The 16,546-nt window shown below is 45.2% G+C and overlaps 10 protein-coding genes across 10 annotated transcripts in view; 5 read left to right on the top strand and 5 right to left on the bottom strand.

The window, feature by feature from the left end:
* Positions 1-98: 98 nt before the first annotated feature.
* On the bottom strand, positions 99-1,142 carry AGABI2DRAFT_195104 (hypothetical protein). Its single transcript, XM_006455645.1, has 5 exons — positions 1,028-1,142; positions 921-983; positions 686-742; positions 598-637; positions 99-547 (listed from the first exon to the last, which is right to left on the bottom strand). Exons 1-5 carry the CDS (start codon positions 1,099-1,101, stop codon positions 149-151), a joined length of 633 nt encoding a protein of 210 aa, XP_006455708.1. The 5' UTR covers positions 1,102-1,142; the 3' UTR covers positions 99-148.
* A 31-nt stretch (positions 1,143-1,173) lies between these two features.
* Positions 1,174-3,477, top strand: AGABI2DRAFT_210217 (hypothetical protein; the record flags this gene model as incomplete). Its single annotated transcript, XM_006455909.1, has 2 exons — positions 1,174-3,291; positions 3,346-3,477. 2 exons carry the CDS (start codon positions 1,174-1,176, stop codon positions 3,475-3,477), a joined length of 2,250 nt encoding a protein of 749 aa, XP_006455972.1.
* Positions 3,478-3,528: 51 nt separating this feature from the next.
* NdufA6 (NdufA6 NADH-ubiquinone oxidoreductase subunit) lies at positions 3,529-4,147 on the bottom strand. Its single transcript, XM_006455646.1, has 3 exons — positions 4,026-4,147; positions 3,683-3,932; positions 3,529-3,614 (listed from the first exon to the last, which is right to left on the bottom strand). The coding sequence occupies exons 1-3, from the start codon at positions 4,128-4,130 to the stop codon at positions 3,568-3,570; spliced, it is 402 nt and encodes a 133-aa protein (XP_006455709.1). The 5' UTR covers positions 4,131-4,147; the 3' UTR covers positions 3,529-3,567.
* A 142-nt stretch (positions 4,148-4,289) lies between these two features.
* Positions 4,290-5,574, top strand: AGABI2DRAFT_195109 (hypothetical protein). The gene is made up of 7 exons (XM_006455647.1): positions 4,290-4,377; positions 4,450-4,489; positions 4,553-4,609; positions 4,672-4,977; positions 5,043-5,085; positions 5,143-5,251; positions 5,309-5,574. Exons 1-7 carry the CDS (start codon positions 4,362-4,364, stop codon positions 5,362-5,364), a joined length of 627 nt encoding a protein of 208 aa, XP_006455710.1. The 5' UTR covers positions 4,290-4,361; the 3' UTR covers positions 5,365-5,574.
* A 152-nt stretch (positions 5,575-5,726) lies between these two features.
* Positions 5,727-7,036, bottom strand: AGABI2DRAFT_180641 (hypothetical protein). The gene is made up of 3 exons (XM_006455648.1): positions 6,840-7,036; positions 6,268-6,770; positions 5,727-6,216 (listed from the first exon to the last, which is right to left on the bottom strand). The coding sequence occupies exons 1-3, from the start codon at positions 7,000-7,002 to the stop codon at positions 5,857-5,859; spliced, it is 1,026 nt and encodes a 341-aa protein (XP_006455711.1). The 5' UTR covers positions 7,003-7,036; the 3' UTR covers positions 5,727-5,856.
* Positions 7,037-7,196: 160 nt separating this feature from the next.
* On the top strand, positions 7,197-8,678 carry AGABI2DRAFT_210221 (hypothetical protein). Its single transcript, XM_006455649.1, has 7 exons — positions 7,197-7,531; positions 7,595-7,692; positions 7,760-7,812; positions 7,870-7,992; positions 8,047-8,154; positions 8,213-8,274; positions 8,330-8,678. The coding sequence occupies exons 1-7, from the start codon at positions 7,224-7,226 to the stop codon at positions 8,502-8,504; spliced, it is 927 nt and encodes a 308-aa protein (XP_006455712.1). The 5' UTR covers positions 7,197-7,223; the 3' UTR covers positions 8,505-8,678.
* A 339-nt stretch (positions 8,679-9,017) lies between these two features.
* Positions 9,018-9,497, bottom strand: AGABI2DRAFT_121616 (hypothetical protein; the record flags this gene model as incomplete). The annotated part of the gene is made up of 2 exons (XM_006455650.1): positions 9,018-9,341; positions 9,396-9,497. 2 exons carry the CDS (start codon positions 9,495-9,497, stop codon positions 9,018-9,020), a joined length of 426 nt encoding a protein of 141 aa, XP_006455713.1.
* A 2,447-nt stretch (positions 9,498-11,944) lies between these two features.
* On the top strand, positions 11,945-13,418 carry AGABI2DRAFT_210223 (hypothetical protein). The gene is made up of 7 exons (XM_006455651.1): positions 11,945-12,154; positions 12,253-12,325; positions 12,384-12,508; positions 12,561-12,771; positions 12,829-13,016; positions 13,074-13,169; positions 13,228-13,418. The coding sequence occupies exons 1-7, from the start codon at positions 11,958-11,960 to the stop codon at positions 13,283-13,285; spliced, it is 948 nt and encodes a 315-aa protein (XP_006455714.1). The 5' UTR covers positions 11,945-11,957; the 3' UTR covers positions 13,286-13,418.
* A 686-nt stretch (positions 13,419-14,104) lies between these two features.
* On the top strand, positions 14,105-14,488 carry AGABI2DRAFT_210226 (hypothetical protein; the record flags this gene model as incomplete). Its single annotated transcript, XM_006455652.1, has 1 exon — positions 14,105-14,488. A coding segment is annotated over one exon (384 nt), but the record flags the coding sequence as incomplete, so codon positions are not given.
* Positions 14,489-16,339: 1,851 nt separating this feature from the next.
* The window catches only part of AGABI2DRAFT_187908 (hypothetical protein), a gene marked incomplete at both ends in the record, with an annotated part of 3,956 nt that continues 3,749 nt past the window's right edge, over positions 16,340-16,546 (bottom strand). The window contains one exon of the mRNA XM_006455653.1: positions 16,340-16,386. Coding sequence (XP_006455716.1) covers positions 16,340-16,386 — 47 coding nt within the window. The remainder of the gene's footprint in view (positions 16,387-16,546) is intronic.

Below are 16,546 nucleotides of genomic sequence, written 5' to 3' on the forward strand. Positions count from 1 at the left end.
TTTCTTACACTTACGTCATCAGTCTAGCCAAGTATATTGAAGAAGCGTGATTACATAGACAAACTGACACTGGAGCATCTAGTTATTTTTAAAAGACAAAAAAAGAAAAAAAAAAGTCAACTGAGCCAGGTTTCTACATAAGATATACTCAATTATCATAAGGAGGGGTACGACCGTTCTCCCTCTTCTCATCTCTGTCATCTACACCTTTTTTGGCAGCATCGTCAGCGTTTATAGCATGTGGAGGAGTCCTTCCGCGCTCACGGTCGCGTTCACGATCGCCATTACGTTCATCCCTCTCCCTTTCGCGGTCGCGATCCCTGTTGTCTCGATCGTCGCGTCTTCTGTCGGGAGATGGGGTCCTTCCACGTCGTTCGGGAGACCTGGAGCGGCCCCTCCTGCGGTCGCGGTCCCTATCGCGGTCACGGTCACGATCGTAGTCCCTGTCTCGATCGTCCCTCCTGCGGGGGCTGCGAGAACGGTCTCGACGGGGGGGAGGAGACCTTCGTTCGTAGCGCCAGACAGAGGAGGGTGGATTTTTGGCCCACTGCGGGTCACGTGTGAGTAGAGCATGGAGAAAAACGCGGAAAAATGTACCTGGATGCTGAGTCGGCTGCCTTCAAAGTAGCGTCCATGCCTGAAGGGGGTGTGAGTGAGAGGGTAGGACAAGGTTGTGAGGACGTACATGTCGTAGTAGGCATCTTCAGCATCGCGGCCACTGCGAAACTCGACGAAAGCATAACTGTTACGAGTCGGTATGTTGAGCGATGGGTTGATTTCGGTTAATGGTCGAATCGGAACGTGCAACGACGAAGAGCGTGCCAACGTGGCGAGCGAAAGGTGCGTCGACCATCTCGAGTGGCGGGGTTCGAGACACTGGGGGCAAAAAGAAGGAAGTGGCGTAGGATGGGAAGACTCACGGGTTTGAGCTTGCGCGGGGGTTCCTCGGGGCGGGGACGTCGCAGCGAATGAGGGGCCCGAAGCTGTGGACAGTGAGCACGGTGATAGTAGATTGACGGAGACATACCGTTCAAACTCGTAGGCGAGGTCCCTTGCGCGTGTCTGAGGATGGAAACCGCTGACGAAGAGAATGCGGGGCATTGTTGTGCAGAGGAGAGGAGTGCGAAATGCTGTGACAGTCGAAAAAGAGCTGTTTGGCTGTGTTTGTGCTGCATGCTCCGACGCGTCCTCGTTGCGCGCGCAAAGCACCTCAGCCGGAATCCCCTCTGGCGCCTTCTCGATGCCCTTCGCAGGCCCGCACGCCTCCTGCCGCTCTCCGAGGCCCTCCATGCCAGCGCTGTCTCCGTCTCCGAGTTCTCCCGCTGGAACTTTGTCCTCAAGCAGCCGGCCATTGACTCGGCCGCACTCGACACTGCCCCGTCTTGGGTTCTGCTCTACCTCGTAACATACAAGGTTCGCTCGGCCCAACACGCGCATGGTATCATGCTCGATCTCGTCTATGCTCATCTCGACACCGCTCCGAAAGAGATCCATGGCCCACTCCTCCTCATCGCCGCTGTCCAGCTCGCCCGTTTTGGTCTCGTCGTGCCCCTTCGCCGTCTCGCGACCACATTCTTGACCGTCTGGATAGACAATCCTACCGCGTATTTCAACTGGATGCTCCAAGTCATCTCGTCCCTCCCCAATCGCACCGTCGAAAGTGCCACCATTGCTGTTCTCTTACTCAAAGCCATGGAATCCCGCCAACTCAAACTCACTTCCCAAACCTACCAAATGCTCCTCGATGACCGTTTCGTCACTCTACAATTGACAAAGTACCTTCAGTCTCGTATGGTCCAAGACGGTTTCGTTCCTTCCACATCTCATCTCGAATCCTATCTCCGTTTTTTCGCCAAAGACGGAGCTATCCACGATGCCAAGAAATATTATAATGCCATTCACGCCCAATCCACTCCCTTTGACGATAAAACCTTTTTCCTTAATCCATCCTCTATACCCCAAGTCCGCGCCAACACACTCATGTTAGGTACCCACCACTCGGCTCAATCCGCTTTCGGTTTCCTTTGTAAACTCGCTGCTCAAACACCTCAGTCTACAGTCATCCTCCCTTCCACACCACGCAACACTCGCACTCTCAACCGCATCTTTCGCATCAAATTCCGCAATATCTATGATTTCACATCTACACTCAATGTCCTTGTTCACGATTCCCGATGCACTCCATCCCATCTCCTCAAATTCTTTCGTAAAGTTCCTGGAGGTCGACCGACCATCGCCGTTTATACACTCCTCATCCGTGGTTTATTACTCAAAAACGATACCGTCAACGCTGTTTCCTATTGGAAAAAGCTTTTAAAGACTGGTCTTGCCATCGATTCAGAAGCTTTAACCACCGGTATCGTTGCTCTCACACGAATCGGTAGACCCTACGACGCCTTTCTACTCCTCGAACAGTATGGTTCCCATTCCGGAAAATCCAAAAAAAAACTCCAATTACGAAATCCTATACAAGTGACGCAAAAGACGATAAATGATTTTATGGTGGCGTTGATAAGGATTCAAAGACCGGATATGGTGTTTAGGATGTGGGATTATATGGACGTGTTGTATGGTGTCAAACCGAATGCGATCTCGTTGTCGGTGTTGTTGCAGGCGGCGAGGTTGGCGTATAGATTGGATGATACAATTTCGGGGGCGATTGCTCAATTGTCACTTTATAATCCATTTCGGAAACGAAAATTATCATCCTTGTCTGTGTCTCGTCAAAATGCCATTGTGGAAATCACGAATCTCGTGTTTGATAACAAGACAAAGGAAGCTAGAGATTATACATCGGGTGTATGGAGGAATGAAGAACCGATGAATGCGGTCAAGAAGATTTTTGTGCAGGTGTTGTTTGGAGTTGCGGGGGAGAGTGGGGGAGAGGAAAGAGTGGAGGAGATGGTCAAGTTGAAGAGTCCGGCAAAGGCGGCTAGGAGGGATGTGAGTGAGGATTTGGCGGAGGGGTTGGGGTTTGGGTTTAGGAAGTTGAGAGGGGTGAAATATGTGTTTAAGCCGTTTGGGGATTTGGTTTTGCGGGATTCAGACTTGTCGACGACGACGACGACGACACCTCGATCTCATTACCCTTCGATATTCCCGACAAATGCAAATTGTCTGCACTACATTCTATTATTGACACTCTCAAAACGGTCATTCGAAATCCCACTTTTGTTACAGTGGATGAAGTTTTTGGGGATTCAACCTTCGAATTCGACATTGGCGTTGGCGTTGGCGGTGTGGAGAGAAGTGAGTTGTCAGGCACCGTTGATTGAGAGTTTTCAACGTGTTGTTACTACCCAAAATAATAATAACAATAATAATAATAATAATAGGGAGTATGAGAATGAGGGGAGGGAGTTTGGGAGATTGGTGAAATGGATTGGGGAGTGGGTTGGGGAGGAGAGGGTGCCGAAGGGAGAGGATGTGGGGAAGTGGATGAGGATTTTGAGGGAGGTGAGGGAGGTGAAGAGTTGAGGTTGTATTTTTATGTTGTTGGTGTTGTTGTAGCTTAGAGGTTTTGATGTTGGTAATGAACGAACGGAGATTTATTGATCCAATAGTTAACTAATGTACACCCGAAGCAGCAGGCGCAACAGCCTCTTCATCTCTCCCTAAAAAAAAATAATGAAAAAGTCAGTAACCCTACCTCTTCCCTTCCTCATGCAAACAACAAACACACCTTCATAAAACTTTTGCAAAAACGTTTTTGGCCCCTCCTCTTCAGAATGAGCCAACAAAATCCCTAAAACATGATCATTCTGTTTCCACACATTCATAGTCTCTTGTAATTCCAATCGAGATTTATGAATCAAAATGTCAATCGCTCTTTGATCCGTCACATAGCGGTTTTTTTCGAATTTGAGACGGAGGGAGTGACGGATGTAGGTTGGAGAGTGGTTGAGGGCGTAGAGGGTGCAGATTTCTGGAGCCTGTGTTTTGTGTGTGGTGTAACAAAAGGATGAATAGATGAATAGATGAATAGAGAAGAGAAGAGAGAGGGGGGAGGAGAGAGAGAAACATACGGAACGGTACCAGTCGCGGTAGAGTTGAAGAACGCGAGAACGAGATTCGGAGGAATTGATAGAGGGACGAGCTACTCTAGAAAGACGAGAGGGTATTGTCGACATTTGTCAAGGTGTTCCCGGGTCAACAGTTGGAATTACGGTTTGGACCGCAAGTCCGGTTTTCGGTCGGTTTCGGTGATTGTTGTTACTATATTAGGTAGGATTACTTGGCCGTCCCGGCCGTGGGGGGTAAGATGTTTGGTATTGATTTTCTGATCCTGTGGCTTGCTCACGAACTTTATACTTCACATATCTTTTTCTTTTTCTCAAATCGTCGCATCCTTCTGGAATCTCATGGCTCGTGGCGCAGGTACGTAACTACCAGTATTTTTTGGATGTTGGATTTTTGTTTTTTTAATGATTTTGTGGTTGTTTCTAATAGGCAAATTCAAAACGAAACGTGGGGGTGGACGAAACTTTAGGTGAGATGTTTCGCTTTATTGTCATTGGGTTTGGTGTTACTGATATGTGGCCCTTTTTTTGAGTCGTGCTATGGGTATAGATAGGGATGCTTCATCGTTCCCTGGGGGTAGAGATCCAAGGTTAGAAGATACAGCCGCCCCCCCCCAAAATCTGAGATTTTGAATAATTTGTTTTTTTTCAGAAAGAAAAACGCCGATGGTGATGATGATGAGGATGATGATGATTCTGAAGAAGAAGAAGAAGAAGAGGACGAGGACGAGGATGAAGAAGAAGAAGAAGAAGAATCTGGAAAAGAAGAGGAAGGAAAACCTGAACTCACAAGAGAACAACGTCGAGAATTGAAAAAGAAACAAGTTCAAGCGAAACAGGCTGCTAAAGACGGTGAAGAAGATGAAGAAGATGAAGATTTGATCAATCCCAATCATGTACAAAAGAAATTAACGATTTCGGATCTCAATGAGCCTAGACAGTTGACCAGACGTGAAAGGTATCGTATTTCAAGTCATTTTCAAAATGAAGAGTCCATAACTTGTCGCGATTGTTTTTTTGTAGAGAACAAAAAGAAAAGAAGGAAGCAGATGAGCGATATTGGAAGGTACATTCAATTGATATGGATCTTTTTTTCGTAATCTGATTATTGGTTTCGGTTTAGTTACATGTTCAAGGCAAGACAGATCAAGCCAAATCTGATCTTGGACGACTAGCCAAGATACGTGCGGAACGTGAAGCCGCCGCAGCAAAGAGACAAGCTGAAGCGGAAGGTTAGTCCAATCTCTCTCACCTACCTTTCTCATATGCTCATTCGCGCGATTTTAAAGCCAAGGCGAAAGAGATTCAGGCAAAGAAGGAAACTCAGCTCAACAGAAAGCGGTAAAGCTTGAAGAGATCTTGCATATCACTCAAATCTTTCTTGCTGTCGAACGATTGATATCATCCTGGTCTGGGACCAATGGAGCTTAAAGAGTGTAAAAACGAAGTGTATTTTCTTGTCGCTTTTTTGCTTTCTTGTAGATGTGCAGAGAGTTTGTATGGTGTAGGTTATGTATTATTCGTATTCATACCATTATCAACTCGTTGTTGAATCCGTTCCTCGCTAAAAGCATAAAGAAGTTTACTCCCCGACAAAGGAAAGGTGGCTGAGCTGTTATAGATGTCAACCTTTCTTATTTATGTGTTTACCGCAAGATTTGACATTCATAGTTTCTCGAACATTACAAGCGCAACAATTAGTTATCACCTTACACGGATATTGACAATCATGTTTTTGACTTCAGATGAAAAAATTGCGCTCATAAATGCTCTGAGATCCCAAATCAGTGATCTGCGATCTAAACAGAGCATTTAGAGCGTGCACGAAGACGATCGGTCATTCAGAAACATTTCCATCATTTTCGTTTCCAGTAGTCGACGAGGCGTGTGAGGATGGCTCGTCTTGAGGGGACGGCTCGTCGCGCAAGGATGGCTCATCGTGAGGGAATGGCTCGTTGTGCGAGGATGGCTCGTCGCGCGATGGCTCGTCTGAAGGGGATGGCTCGTCGTGCAAGGATGGTTCGTCGTGCGAGGATGGCTCGTCTTGAGGGGACGGCTCGTCGTGAGGGGATGGCTCATCGTGTGAGGATGGCCTCCCCTCTACAGGATTGCTGGAGCTAATTTTTTCTTCGGCTGGTGGGATAGAATTTGATCCAGAGTTCCGTCTTGCGGATACTTGCAAGATCAAGTTCTTTCCCTGTGCAGACAATGGGTTTTCAGAGGAACGCGACAACGCGGGTGACCTTACCTCTTCCAGCTTCTTTTGGCTTGCAGACAGCAGAGACAACAGAGAATCACGGACTGCGGGAACACGCTGGCTAGCATGTTCGTAGAGCCCACGGAAGTTGTCGAAAAGGGCTCCTATTTTAATCTGGTTTATTGCGGGTGCAATGGCTTGGATCTGACTAAGTTTGTCGCGCAAAATGATCAGCACATCCCATGCTGCCTTTGTAGTATCTTCCCCTCGTGCTTTGACTGCATCTTGGATATCCCTCATTGTGGCTTCTAGAACAGCACGAGCATTTTCCTGGTGCGAATCAACAATGTTCTCGACATGATCAAAGGCTTTATCGACGAGAAAACATGCACCGGGAATTTCAGCGACATAAGTTTTCGCTAGCATGCGAAGTTCGAAAAACAATTGTGCTACTGTCCCATTTTGAGAATCGGTTGGTTGTTCCGAGTTTCGAGTGACGTGGCGAATCTTGTCAACGATGTAGCCGAGTCCCGACCAGCGGTATAAAGCATATCCTATTGAGGCAATGGGATATGTAAGATTACTGTGTTTCTGTCATTTTCTGACTGTGAACTTGAGCATACCGCCAGAAACTGTTATGACTGCGCCCCCCGCAAAGCCTGAAAGAGCCAATAACCATCTTGATTTGTTACCGGCCGAGGGATTTCCGAATTGAACCGTGATAAACGTTCGGTGTGGGACTCGAGTCGCTCGACGGACTATGGATCGGGAGAGGTAATAAGACATGGTTTGGGTCTAAGAGAATAGTGCAGGCGACATCTGTCAAGGAATCAAGGTAGAGCTGCTGGCACTGACGCTGAACATCAAACCTTAAGCCAATTAAGATACAAAGTTACCCAAAGGTGCACAAAGATACACACCTCGTGGGAAGATTTAAACTATAAATTGCTCTGTTTGGCGAATCGCGTACGTTCATGTTCATTGCTTTTAGTTAAACCTTCATCGACATGTTCTCCAAATTCCTATCTAGCTATTCAAACAAAAGCACAACAAACGATGACAAGAATGAATCGTCTATATCATTATTGCAGAGAGATGTTGTACGAGAAGTGGATGAAGGACTGGAGCGAGCACAGAATCAACTCGAGTCCATGCCGGTAAATCTCGTCGCCTTGGTAGCTTTCGCTCTGGGTGGTGCGAGTTCATTGGGCGGTGCTTTATTGTATGCGAGATATGGAAGGCGCATACGAAACACGGATTGGATTACCCCGAATCTGTTTACGAGAAAACGTTGGATAAGAGGCATTGTCACCAAGTGTGTTTTTTTTTGTTTTGAAGAAAAATAAAATACTGACGGAATCCTTGTATCCTCAACTAGTGTAGGTGACGCGGATAATTTTCGATTATTTCATACGCCATCATTTGGAGGCTGGCGTTGGCCATTCAAGTTCAGAAGAATCCCAACATCCACTAAAGGTTCTTGAATGGCTTTTCTTTCATACGTCTCGAATGATTTTGGATCAACCGAGCCTCTTGTATGTAGAGCTCAAGGATCAAACATTGCATGTCAGGATTGCAGGTGTAGACGCTCCGGAGGTTCGTTCGAATATCTCTTCTTATTATCATGAATAACTTGATTGGTTTAATATCAAGGCAGCACATTTTGGTAAACCAGCTCAACCACATTCCAATGAGAGTCTCGCTTGGTTACGCCAGAAAATCTCTGGAAAGCTAGTTTACTGTCAATTGTTACGACGAGATCAATATCATCGTGTGGTATGGTTCTTTAACATTCCAATTTTTTCGTTACGTTTCTCACCAGAATATTAGGTAGCACATGTATGCTTGGCTCCTCGTTTCCTTCCTGGTGCTATTTTCCGTGGCAGAAATCTATCACTAGAGATGTTGGCCGCTGGTTGTGTGGTGACTTATGAACAGGTTGGTTTTTCTCGTCTTACCTGTTACGCGATGATACTTACAATGCGTTCTCTTGTAGGCTGGTGCGGAATATGGACCAGAAGGAAAAACTGAATATCTTCGAGTTGAGAATGAAGCTAGGTAAAGAGCCCGCAGAAGCTTATATATTATATTTCGGCTCATTCTTGATACTTAGGGCAGCTAAAAGAGGAATGTGGGCGGGCGGGAAGGCGAATGAAACTCCTGCAGAATATAAGCGAAGACATAGTGGTTCTTCCGTTGTCACTCCTCCTCCTGCTCTGGGAAGAAGGCGTACAAAATCGCGAGAACGAACTGGGGGATGGCTTTCTAGTTTGTTCAGGCGGAAGTAATGAAATTATGACTATCAATAGGCGACTGGGATGAAGACTATTGTTTTTATACCGCATAGCAGCTATCGTGAATGATGGTACGAGACCATCGTTGTTCTTTTTATGACTGGAACTTCGGACATCTGGTACACACCGAGTTATTTGGAATTTGATCTGCAACACTACTTTCTCCTGATTTCAGATGATTCGTTATCGAATTCGTCAATATTGAGGCTAGTCACAGCTTTCCTGCAATTCGAGTAGCCAGTTCACTGAGCAATTATCTCAAACTGTACACCCTGTCGACCACGCAGGACAAAATTTCGTCATGTAGATTTGTCACTAAGCTGATGGCCTGTACAAATTCAGAAATATAAGTCTATCCTATCGACACACTCGAGTGTGTACCTATAGAAATACATGCATAAGAAGCTCTTTAAAACCGACATTTGGAACGTCAGAGCTATGTCAGCGAAAGCAACAATCAGCCTGATATATATGAATAATACATGCGGGTAGCCTGAAAGGTAGCGATTACGCTTGTGAGGGTAAAACAATAGTGGCGACCTCAGCGATGCGTAAGGTAGCTATGGAACGCATCTTTGTAAAGATGAAAACGAAATGCACAATGATAGGTGCAAGTATTACAAGAGAGATGGTTTTGAAAGTTTGGAATTTCTTCATAGAACAGCCTTTTATTTCCAGCCTTGGAGTCATATCGACAACTGAGCGCTCCCAGACGGTGAGCATAACTGTCGAGATAAAGAGACCAACCGACAAGAAGAATATGAGGGTGGGCAAAGAAATGAAAACCCAGAATGACTTGTTGGGAACTTCGCGCCATGTTGGTTGGGATGCCTTTGAGTGAAATTAGCCAGATGATATATCTCTTCACGAAGTAAAAGTATCCACCTTCAGCCATTCGACAATGACTCTCTCATTGTGCAACGCCTTGGCATTTAGTTTATAGATGCTACTGGTAGCAACGCTGGTAACTCCAGTGGTTAGGGTCATTGTAGCCAAAAAGCTGGCAGTTGAACATAGAGAAAGTCCCGAGGCAGAGATCATTGGGAATAAAAGTCTGAATTGCAGTATGGCTTAGCATGAACTGCGGCTTGAAATGAAGATACGCACGGAAGTACGTGTAACGGGAGACAGCAATACTGATCCCATAATGTATCCAACGATCTCATGATTTCAAGCCACTGTATTTCGGTGGAACTCTCTCCGTCGTATCTGTATAACGTGTGTTGCAGGTACGGAACCCCAAGAGTGATAGCCATGACAGTCATTTCGTTGATGAAAATCGTCAGATAATTGGCATAGCTTCAAATCTTTGGTCAGTCTTTGACCAAAATTGAGACCATAATGGATGGGCGTTGTGTTAGACTTACAGTGCAGTCATCGTCATATATGTCGATATACGTTCTAGCTGACGGGAGAAGTCCCAACCATTGGCATAGATTGACATGATTCAGATAAAAACAACAAAAGTAGAAAGGAGGTGGAACAGGATGGAGAAGATTTCTATTGGTTTTTTATATACTGGTGAAATAGAAAAATAATCATTTCCTAAGTAGGCGACCCAATCTCGGACTTGTGCCCTTCGATCTAAACAGCCATATCAACATGTTGAAAGATAATTGGTATTCTTCTGATCTTAGTTCAGCTCAGATCCACCAATAAGAGGCCGTTCAAAAAGGGATTCTTTTTTCCTTTTTTGAACCAACTGTTACTGGTGGATCTGAGGCTTGAGCTGAACTGAGATCCTGAGGAGTTGAATGACAATTGTCATTCTTCTGATCCCAGTTCTGATCCATCAATAAGAGGCCATTAGCAGTCGCACAGACTCGCACTGAACATTCTGAACGTTTGGAGGAGGCCCAGGAGCAAGGGGCAGGCGTCCGAGCAGTTTCCATAAAGTTTAAACAGGTCTACCCATGTCCCACCCATGTCCTCCGCGAGAATTGCCAAGTTTTTGGGAGGGACAAGGGACCCCCAAATGTGGAATAAGGTAGTGTTCATGCACAACGCGCTCCATCACGTGACATGGGCGTGACAAACAGAATTCTAGGAACTAGTCTATGGTAAGGCCTCTGAGCAGAAATCGGGCTCCGAGGGACAATGCTAAATAATAATTTCAAAGACCCTTGCAGTCAGATTCAAGAAAATCTGCATCGTCAAGTACTAGTTAATGTAAATAGACCTTTATATCCCCGGTGGCTATGCAAAAGGCCTAAATACTCGGTAGGGCTGTCTAGGCTGCTCAAAAATACCGTGAACACCGTGTTTTGCCAGAGACAATACTACAAGAAGCCGTTACCATGTTTTTAGACTCATTTAAGGCTAAAGAATTCTTTCTCTTTGAGCTGTCTAGTACGCGACATGAGATATTAATTAATAGAGTCACACAAAGTCACAATTCACGTGATGGAGGGCGTTGCGCATGAACCCTACCTTAGCCAATTCCCAGGCTACGCAGGGATAATAGTCATACTTGTGTGGTTGTAGGCCGCGGCTGTGCCCGGCGGATTATGAGTCCTTTTGGGGTGCATGCTTCGCATGTAACAATAGAGTCGTGTAGCTGTCGTGTATATTATGTTTGTCATTGTCAGTCGCACTTTGTGACTCATCGACATTGCACGGACAAAAGAGGAGCAGAGACAAATGCGACAATACAAGCGATCGACACCGCGGCCAAAACAGGAGGAAAACATAACAAAGACAAGCCAAAAGAACCCAGCTATGATCGACAACGCTGACAAAAAGGACTCGTAACCTCTCGTAACATAGCTTGATAGTATGCTTTGTAAAGTCACATACGATTCGTGTGATAACTGATAAATTACTTGCAAAGAACCGTTTAAGATAATGATGGTGACCTCCAGTTGGTTGTATCAACACGATACTTCATACTCGATTGGAACTATAAAAGCGCAGCCATGGTTACCAGAGTCGAATATCTCAATGTCCCAATGTATTGCGAACTGTGTCCAATAGGTGAAATCAGAGAGATGTGAGCCATCTGACGATACACCATTGCATTGTTTACATCTTTCTCCACCATGAACAGCTTCACCCGGGTATCCCAACATATATCTTCTCCCAAAACTGCAGGGTACAAAGAGACAAAGAGACAATGTTACTTAATTAGTAGGCCCTCAATAACATTGGCAGTTGTTGAACCTCAGACAAGAAAACTCAAAGAACGCTTAATGAACCTTGCATAGTATACTTATATGCTACCTCTTTGCTATCTCTACCACAGGCCTCAGTCGGATGATCTATCCTAATATACAGGGATGATCAGGTATATCCCTGAGTAGCACAAGCCTGACCTTCACCTAAAATGGAATACCTGTTTGCTCGGACGCCTGCCCTTGCTCAAGCCATGTTCACGTGACGTCATGATGGATCCAGGTGAGGTGATTGGACAATGGGTATGGACATCTCTCCGCCTACGCCAACTGAAAAATGCTCACTCTTCAACTTCCCTTGGCCTCGATTTCAAAGAGAAAACTCTATCAGACATACTGCGACTGTCTAAATAAGACACTTACAACCCGAACACTCGCCTCGTTCAACGGCACTATTCAACTGGACTACCAGCGCTACGGCCCGCCCACAGAGAACGAACGCGAAGGGTCATTGCTAATTCTACATGGGCTCTTGTGCGTTTTGCTTCAGATAATCTATGCTCCAACTTGACTAAAACATAGAACGACACCTCCATTCCGAATTTTCATCCCCGTCTCTGGCTGAAGGACAGCGGATCAAAACGGAATTGGAATACTTTGGCTAAGGGTTTTGGTGAAAGTCTCCAAGTACCAATCTACACCCTCGTGAGTAGTCTGTAAAACTCCGCGGTCATTTTCATTTATATAACGTTGATATAACCAGGATTTGCGAAATCATGGAACTTCACCCCACGTATCAAAAATGAGCTATACAAACATGGCTCATGACGTTCTAGAGTTTATAGAAAAGCGTGGCCTCCACCAGACGACTATTATAGGTCATTCTATGTGAGCAAAGGTTATATAACTGAGAATAGCGGACTCACTATAATACGAGCAGGGGAGGCAAAGTTGCCATGGCTTTAGCGCTGGACACATATCTAGACACCCATCAGAATTTGCTTAAAAACCTAATTGTTGTGGATATCGCACCCAACAGGGCCGGTGTTTCTCCCGAATTCCACAGCTATATGGAAGCTATGCTGAGAATCGAAAGAGAGAAGCTGAAGACTCGAAAAGAAGCTTCGGATCTGCTCTCTAATTATGAAAAGGTAAGACAGGTAAATGCGTTAGAGCACTTCACAATCTCAGAGTGGCGTGGCACGTAGGATCCATCAATACGTGCTTTCTTGTTAACAAATCTCGAGACGGCAACTTCTGAACGACCATATGCTAAATTTAAAATACCCGTCGACACCATCACTGAATGCTTGCCGGAAATCGGAAATTTTCCGTATACACCTGAAGAGAGAGTATGGCAGGGCAGGACCCTGTTCATTAAGGGTAGTAGGAGCAAGTAAGTCATCCACGTCTCTGACTCTCGTTCTGCTTCATTCAAGGCTGCATTACATAGGTATATCAATCGACACGGAATACCCCTCATGAAGAGTTTCTTTCCAAACCATATTCTACGAGAATTGAATACGGGTCACTTGGTACATGCTGAACGGTAAGAAAATTTCCGAGCTTCATGTAAGGTATACGTCTCATCAATCTTCGGGGGACAGTCCCGTAGAATTCAAAGAGGTGGTTACACGCTTCATGGATGATCTCGGTGTAGAGTGACTATGCGTATGAACATCGGAGGGGTCGCCACTCATGCACGCTGAAAGAAGATCAAGAAGAGATGTATGGTTCAATTTATGCTCCATTCGCTTGCCTTTGTCCCCACCTCGAAGTCTTCGATGTCAATGGTGTTCTTCTATCAAACATATCCTACTCGAGCTTTTGCACTCTCATTTGGTTGACTACAACAAGTAAAATATCACGCGTCTTCGTTGTTTCATCGTGTCATTTCATTTGAAAAAGGAGGACGAAGTCGCGGCTTAGGAAATTGATGGGTTAAGTATCCGAGAAATCGGGGTTACTGATGAAACTCGGATGGCATACTCCCTTGGCGACATTTAGGCAAGCCTCTTAGCCACTTCCGAGCCAATATTGCCCAGTCAAGGCATTTGGGAGATATTTGGACTGTGAGTGATTTCCAAGTTAATAGCAATGTAATATATCGGTTATTCGCTACATCGCGCTGTCCGTCGCTCGGTCGGAGAAACCAGGGGAACGCATTTTTGAACCATCACACCATTTTTCACGATCTTTCGGTTCTGTCTTTGAGATAATTATTAGCGTTGCGTTTCTGAGTTTATCACTGGCTTTGTAAATGTTTTTGACTAATAGCTGAACCAGCCTCGATCCGTACCGTTTCCGATAAATTAACATATCGTAAAGCTGCCACTTCCTGGACAGTAAGTTTACCTGTACTTCCTCTCTGTGGTCTGAGACTCTGAGTTCATTACAGAACGTTATTCACCCCAGCGTCAATCATACCTTGATGATGAACTTGAAGTTTGTCACACGCTTGTTTCTCTCATCCAATCATCCATCATGGCAACACCAACAATCTACCGTAAACTCCGTACAAATGACCCACCTACCAGCCAGGAAGCTGCAGCGGTCAAGAGAGCCCTGGCCGGGTCGTTGAACAAGCTCAATGCCATGGAAAGCGAAACTGTCCGCCTTCAAGAGAGGCTCGCCGCTCTCTGTCAGAAAAGGAATGATATTCACAACTTTGTTGAGACTCACCAAGGTCTCCTGTCACCCATTCGTCGGATTCACCAAGACATCCTTCAGGAAATATTTTACCAATGCCTGCCAATCGCTCACAATTCGGTGCTTGATCCAGAAGCAGCGCCGCTTGTCCTTGGTCGAGTTTGCCGTTCATGGCGGCACATTGCGTATTCCACCCCCAAATTATGGTCGTCACTCCATATCGTTGCCATTCCATCCTCTTTTTATCAAGCCGAGGCGAGATTGGAAGCCATAAGCGCATGGCTTTCTCGTTCAGGAGCGCTCCCGCTTTCCATCTCAATGTCAGCTTCAGGGTTTCGAAGGGGATGCAGAGGACGATATGCTCCTATCAATGAACGACTTAGGTCGTATATGAACCTCATCTTAATGTACGTTAAACGATGGAAGCGTATCCATCTTTCGCTTTTCCCATTTGACTGGTCAAAATTCTTGAATTTGGTCAACGCATCTAATCTTCCTCTACTGGAAGTACTTCATCTCGAAGGTGACCCTGTGAGGGGCCGAGATCCAATGTCACTCGATATCTCCCCGCTTGCAAGAAAAGGCGGGATCTTATCTTCCCCTCTGCTCCGTGTTCTATCTCTACCGGACTATTCTCAGCGAATACTGGAACTCCCCGTACAGTGGGAACAGATCACAGCTCTCAATTTGGCACGTCGTATACTCCCTCTATACGACATTTTCAAAGTTGTCACGCTTTGCTCAAACCTCAAAGCATGTTCCGTTACTATTGCAACTTCAGACCAACAATCCTTACATGCAACTGCCTCCGATATTCCTCCGATCGTTCTACCAAACCTTCGCTCATTGAAGTTGATGGGAAAGTCGGGCCTGAACGATGACCTGCTTACATTCCTCGATAAACTCTCCACACCTACACTGCGGCATTTCGCATATGAACGACCTGTCAGCTCCTACCCACATCCATTCCTTCCAGAATCCCAAGATTCAGAACCCTTACGCGCCATGAAAACCCTTTGCTCGTTCTTCCAAAGAATAAACGAACCTCTTGAAGAATTTGATTATTGGTCGAATTCACTTACGAGGAGCGGTTTGATGGAGGTTCTATCTTGCGTTCCTGGATTAAAAAGATTATCATTGAAGGATTTCCCTGTCTATAGCATGAATAATGCTGTTACTGAAAGTTTTATATCGAAACGATCGTTGGATGATCGGTTTCTTGCTCAATTCATTCCGTATGAACATCGGTTGAGATGTCAATTCGACGAGGATGAGGACGAGAATGAGAATGGATATGAGGACGAAGAAGAAGAAGAAAACAGTTTTCCCACATCTATCTGTCTCTGTCCCAAACTCGAAGTCTTCAACAGCATCGACGCCATATACTCCCACCGCATCCTCCTCCAATTCCTCCTCTCCCGTTCCTCACCATCCTCCTCATCATCATACCACCATCTCAAAATCAACAAAACCATCTCTCCCCTCCACCACGCCCACATAACATTCAAAAACACCACCCCACGCGAAAAATTAAACCAAGTCAACACCATAACCCAACAAATCGGAATCTTAGAAAGAGACACAGGAATGACAGTCAAACTCGATTATCCTCGTCAATATGGCTCTCCGGCTCCCTCGATTTACGATGACAAATCTGCGTATAATGGTATTTATGGTGTTCATGGTATTCACAACGGTTCTTCTACGGCTTATGGTGGTATAACTCCGGGTTTTATAAAGTTTGGTTTCTAGAAATGGGCTTTTGCTGTTTTACTGCTTTGTTGTATTATTATTTTGTAAAAGATTATGTTCAGTTTTGTAGTCTTGGGCTCGAATCGCTCTTCTTTCGAACGCTAATAATTGTCTTGTATATAGGTAGGTATACATATATATGTATATATTGTAAACGGTTCATCCCACCAAAACCTTTCTAGCAACTTGGAAAATCACTCAACATTTCGCCAACCTAAACAAGCCCAGTCCTTCACTACCCTTTCCGCATTTCAGATCCCTCTAAGTATATATTTTAGACGGTACACCCACCAAAACCTTCTTAACAACCTAAAAAAATCACTCAACATTTTCGCCAACCCGACCCCAGACGCTCCATTTCCACACTTCATGAAAAAAAAAACTGCTCAATTTTCATTTTTCCAAATTCACAAAAACTTCATCACAAATCCAAAAAAAACATGACTAAAAAAAAACAAACCAAGAAAAAAAAAAAAAAGTCACCAAGCGCCAAAAACGTACATACAACCATACATGAATACAAAA

The sequence above is a fragment of the Agaricus bisporus genome (genome assembly GCF_000300575.1).
Source record: "Agaricus bisporus var. bisporus H97 unplaced genomic scaffold AGABI2scaffold_11, whole genome shotgun sequence".
NCBI classification, from domain to species: Eukaryota; Fungi; Basidiomycota; class Agaricomycetes; order Agaricales; family Agaricaceae; genus Agaricus; species Agaricus bisporus.

Excerpts from the sequence above, each read along its gene's own strand:
- AGABI2DRAFT_210223 (XM_006455651.1), top strand. The coding sequence starts at position 11,958 with ATGCTCACTCTTCAACTTCCCTTGGCCTCGATTTCAAAGAGAAAACTC. Across the intron at positions 12,155-12,252 it reads CTAATTCTACATGGGCTCTT|CGGATCAAAACGGAATTGGA; the intron begins GTGCGTTTTGCT and ends GCTGAAGGACAG. Across the intron at positions 12,509-12,560 it reads ACTATTATAGGTCATTCTAT|GGGAGGCAAAGTTGCCATGG; the intron begins GTGAGCAAAGGT and ends TAATACGAGCAG.
- AGABI2DRAFT_195109 (XM_006455647.1), top strand. Across the intron at positions 4,490-4,552 it reads GGGGGTGGACGAAACTTTAG|TCGTGCTATGGGTATAGATA; the intron begins GTGAGATGTTTC and ends CCTTTTTTTGAG. Across the intron at positions 5,252-5,308 it reads GAGACAAGCTGAAGCGGAAG|CCAAGGCGAAAGAGATTCAG; the intron begins GTTAGTCCAATC and ends GCGATTTTAAAG.
- AGABI2DRAFT_180641 (XM_006455648.1), bottom strand. The coding sequence starts at position 7,002 with ATGTCTTATTACCTCTCCCGATCCATAGTCCGTCGAGCGACTCGAGTC. Across the intron at positions 6,771-6,839 it reads AGTCATAACAGTTTCTGGCG|GATATGCTTTATACCGCTGG; the intron begins GTATGCTCAAGT and ends TTGCCTCAATAG. Across the intron at positions 6,217-6,267 it reads GCCAAAAGAAGCTGGAAGAG|GGAAAGAACTTGATCTTGCA; the intron begins GTAAGGTCACCC and ends TTGTCTGCACAG.
- AGABI2DRAFT_195104 (XM_006455645.1), bottom strand. The coding sequence starts at position 1,101 with ATGCCCCGCATTCTCTTCGTCAGCGGTTTCCATCCTCAGACACGCGCA. Across the intron at positions 743-920 it reads CCCCGCGCAAGCTCAAACCC|TTATGCTTTCGTCGAGTTTC; the intron begins GTGAGTCTTCCC and ends GACTCGTAACAG. Across the intron at positions 638-685 it reads GAAGATGCCTACTACGACAT|GCATGGACGCTACTTTGAAG; the intron begins GTACGTCCTCAC and ends CACCCCCTTCAG.
- AGABI2DRAFT_210221 (XM_006455649.1), top strand. The coding sequence starts at position 7,224 with ATGTTCTCCAAATTCCTATCTAGCTATTCAAACAAAAGCACAACAAAC. Across the intron at positions 7,693-7,759 it reads AATCCCAACATCCACTAAAG|AGCTCAAGGATCAAACATTG; the intron begins GTTCTTGAATGG and ends TCTTGTATGTAG. Across the intron at positions 8,155-8,212 it reads GTGTGGTGACTTATGAACAG|GCTGGTGCGGAATATGGACC; the intron begins GTTGGTTTTTCT and ends GTTCTCTTGTAG.
- NdufA6 (XM_006455646.1), bottom strand. The coding sequence starts at position 4,130 with ATGTCGACAATACCCTCTCGTCTTTCTAGAGTAGCTCGTCCCTCTATC. Across the intron at positions 3,933-4,025 it reads ACCGCGACTGGTACCGTTCC|GCTCCAGAAATCTGCACCCT; the intron begins GTATGTTTCTCT and ends CACAAAACACAG. Across the intron at positions 3,615-3,682 it reads TTTGCAAAAGTTTTATGAAG|GGAGAGATGAAGAGGCTGTT; the intron begins GTGTGTTTGTTG and ends ATTTTTTTTTAG.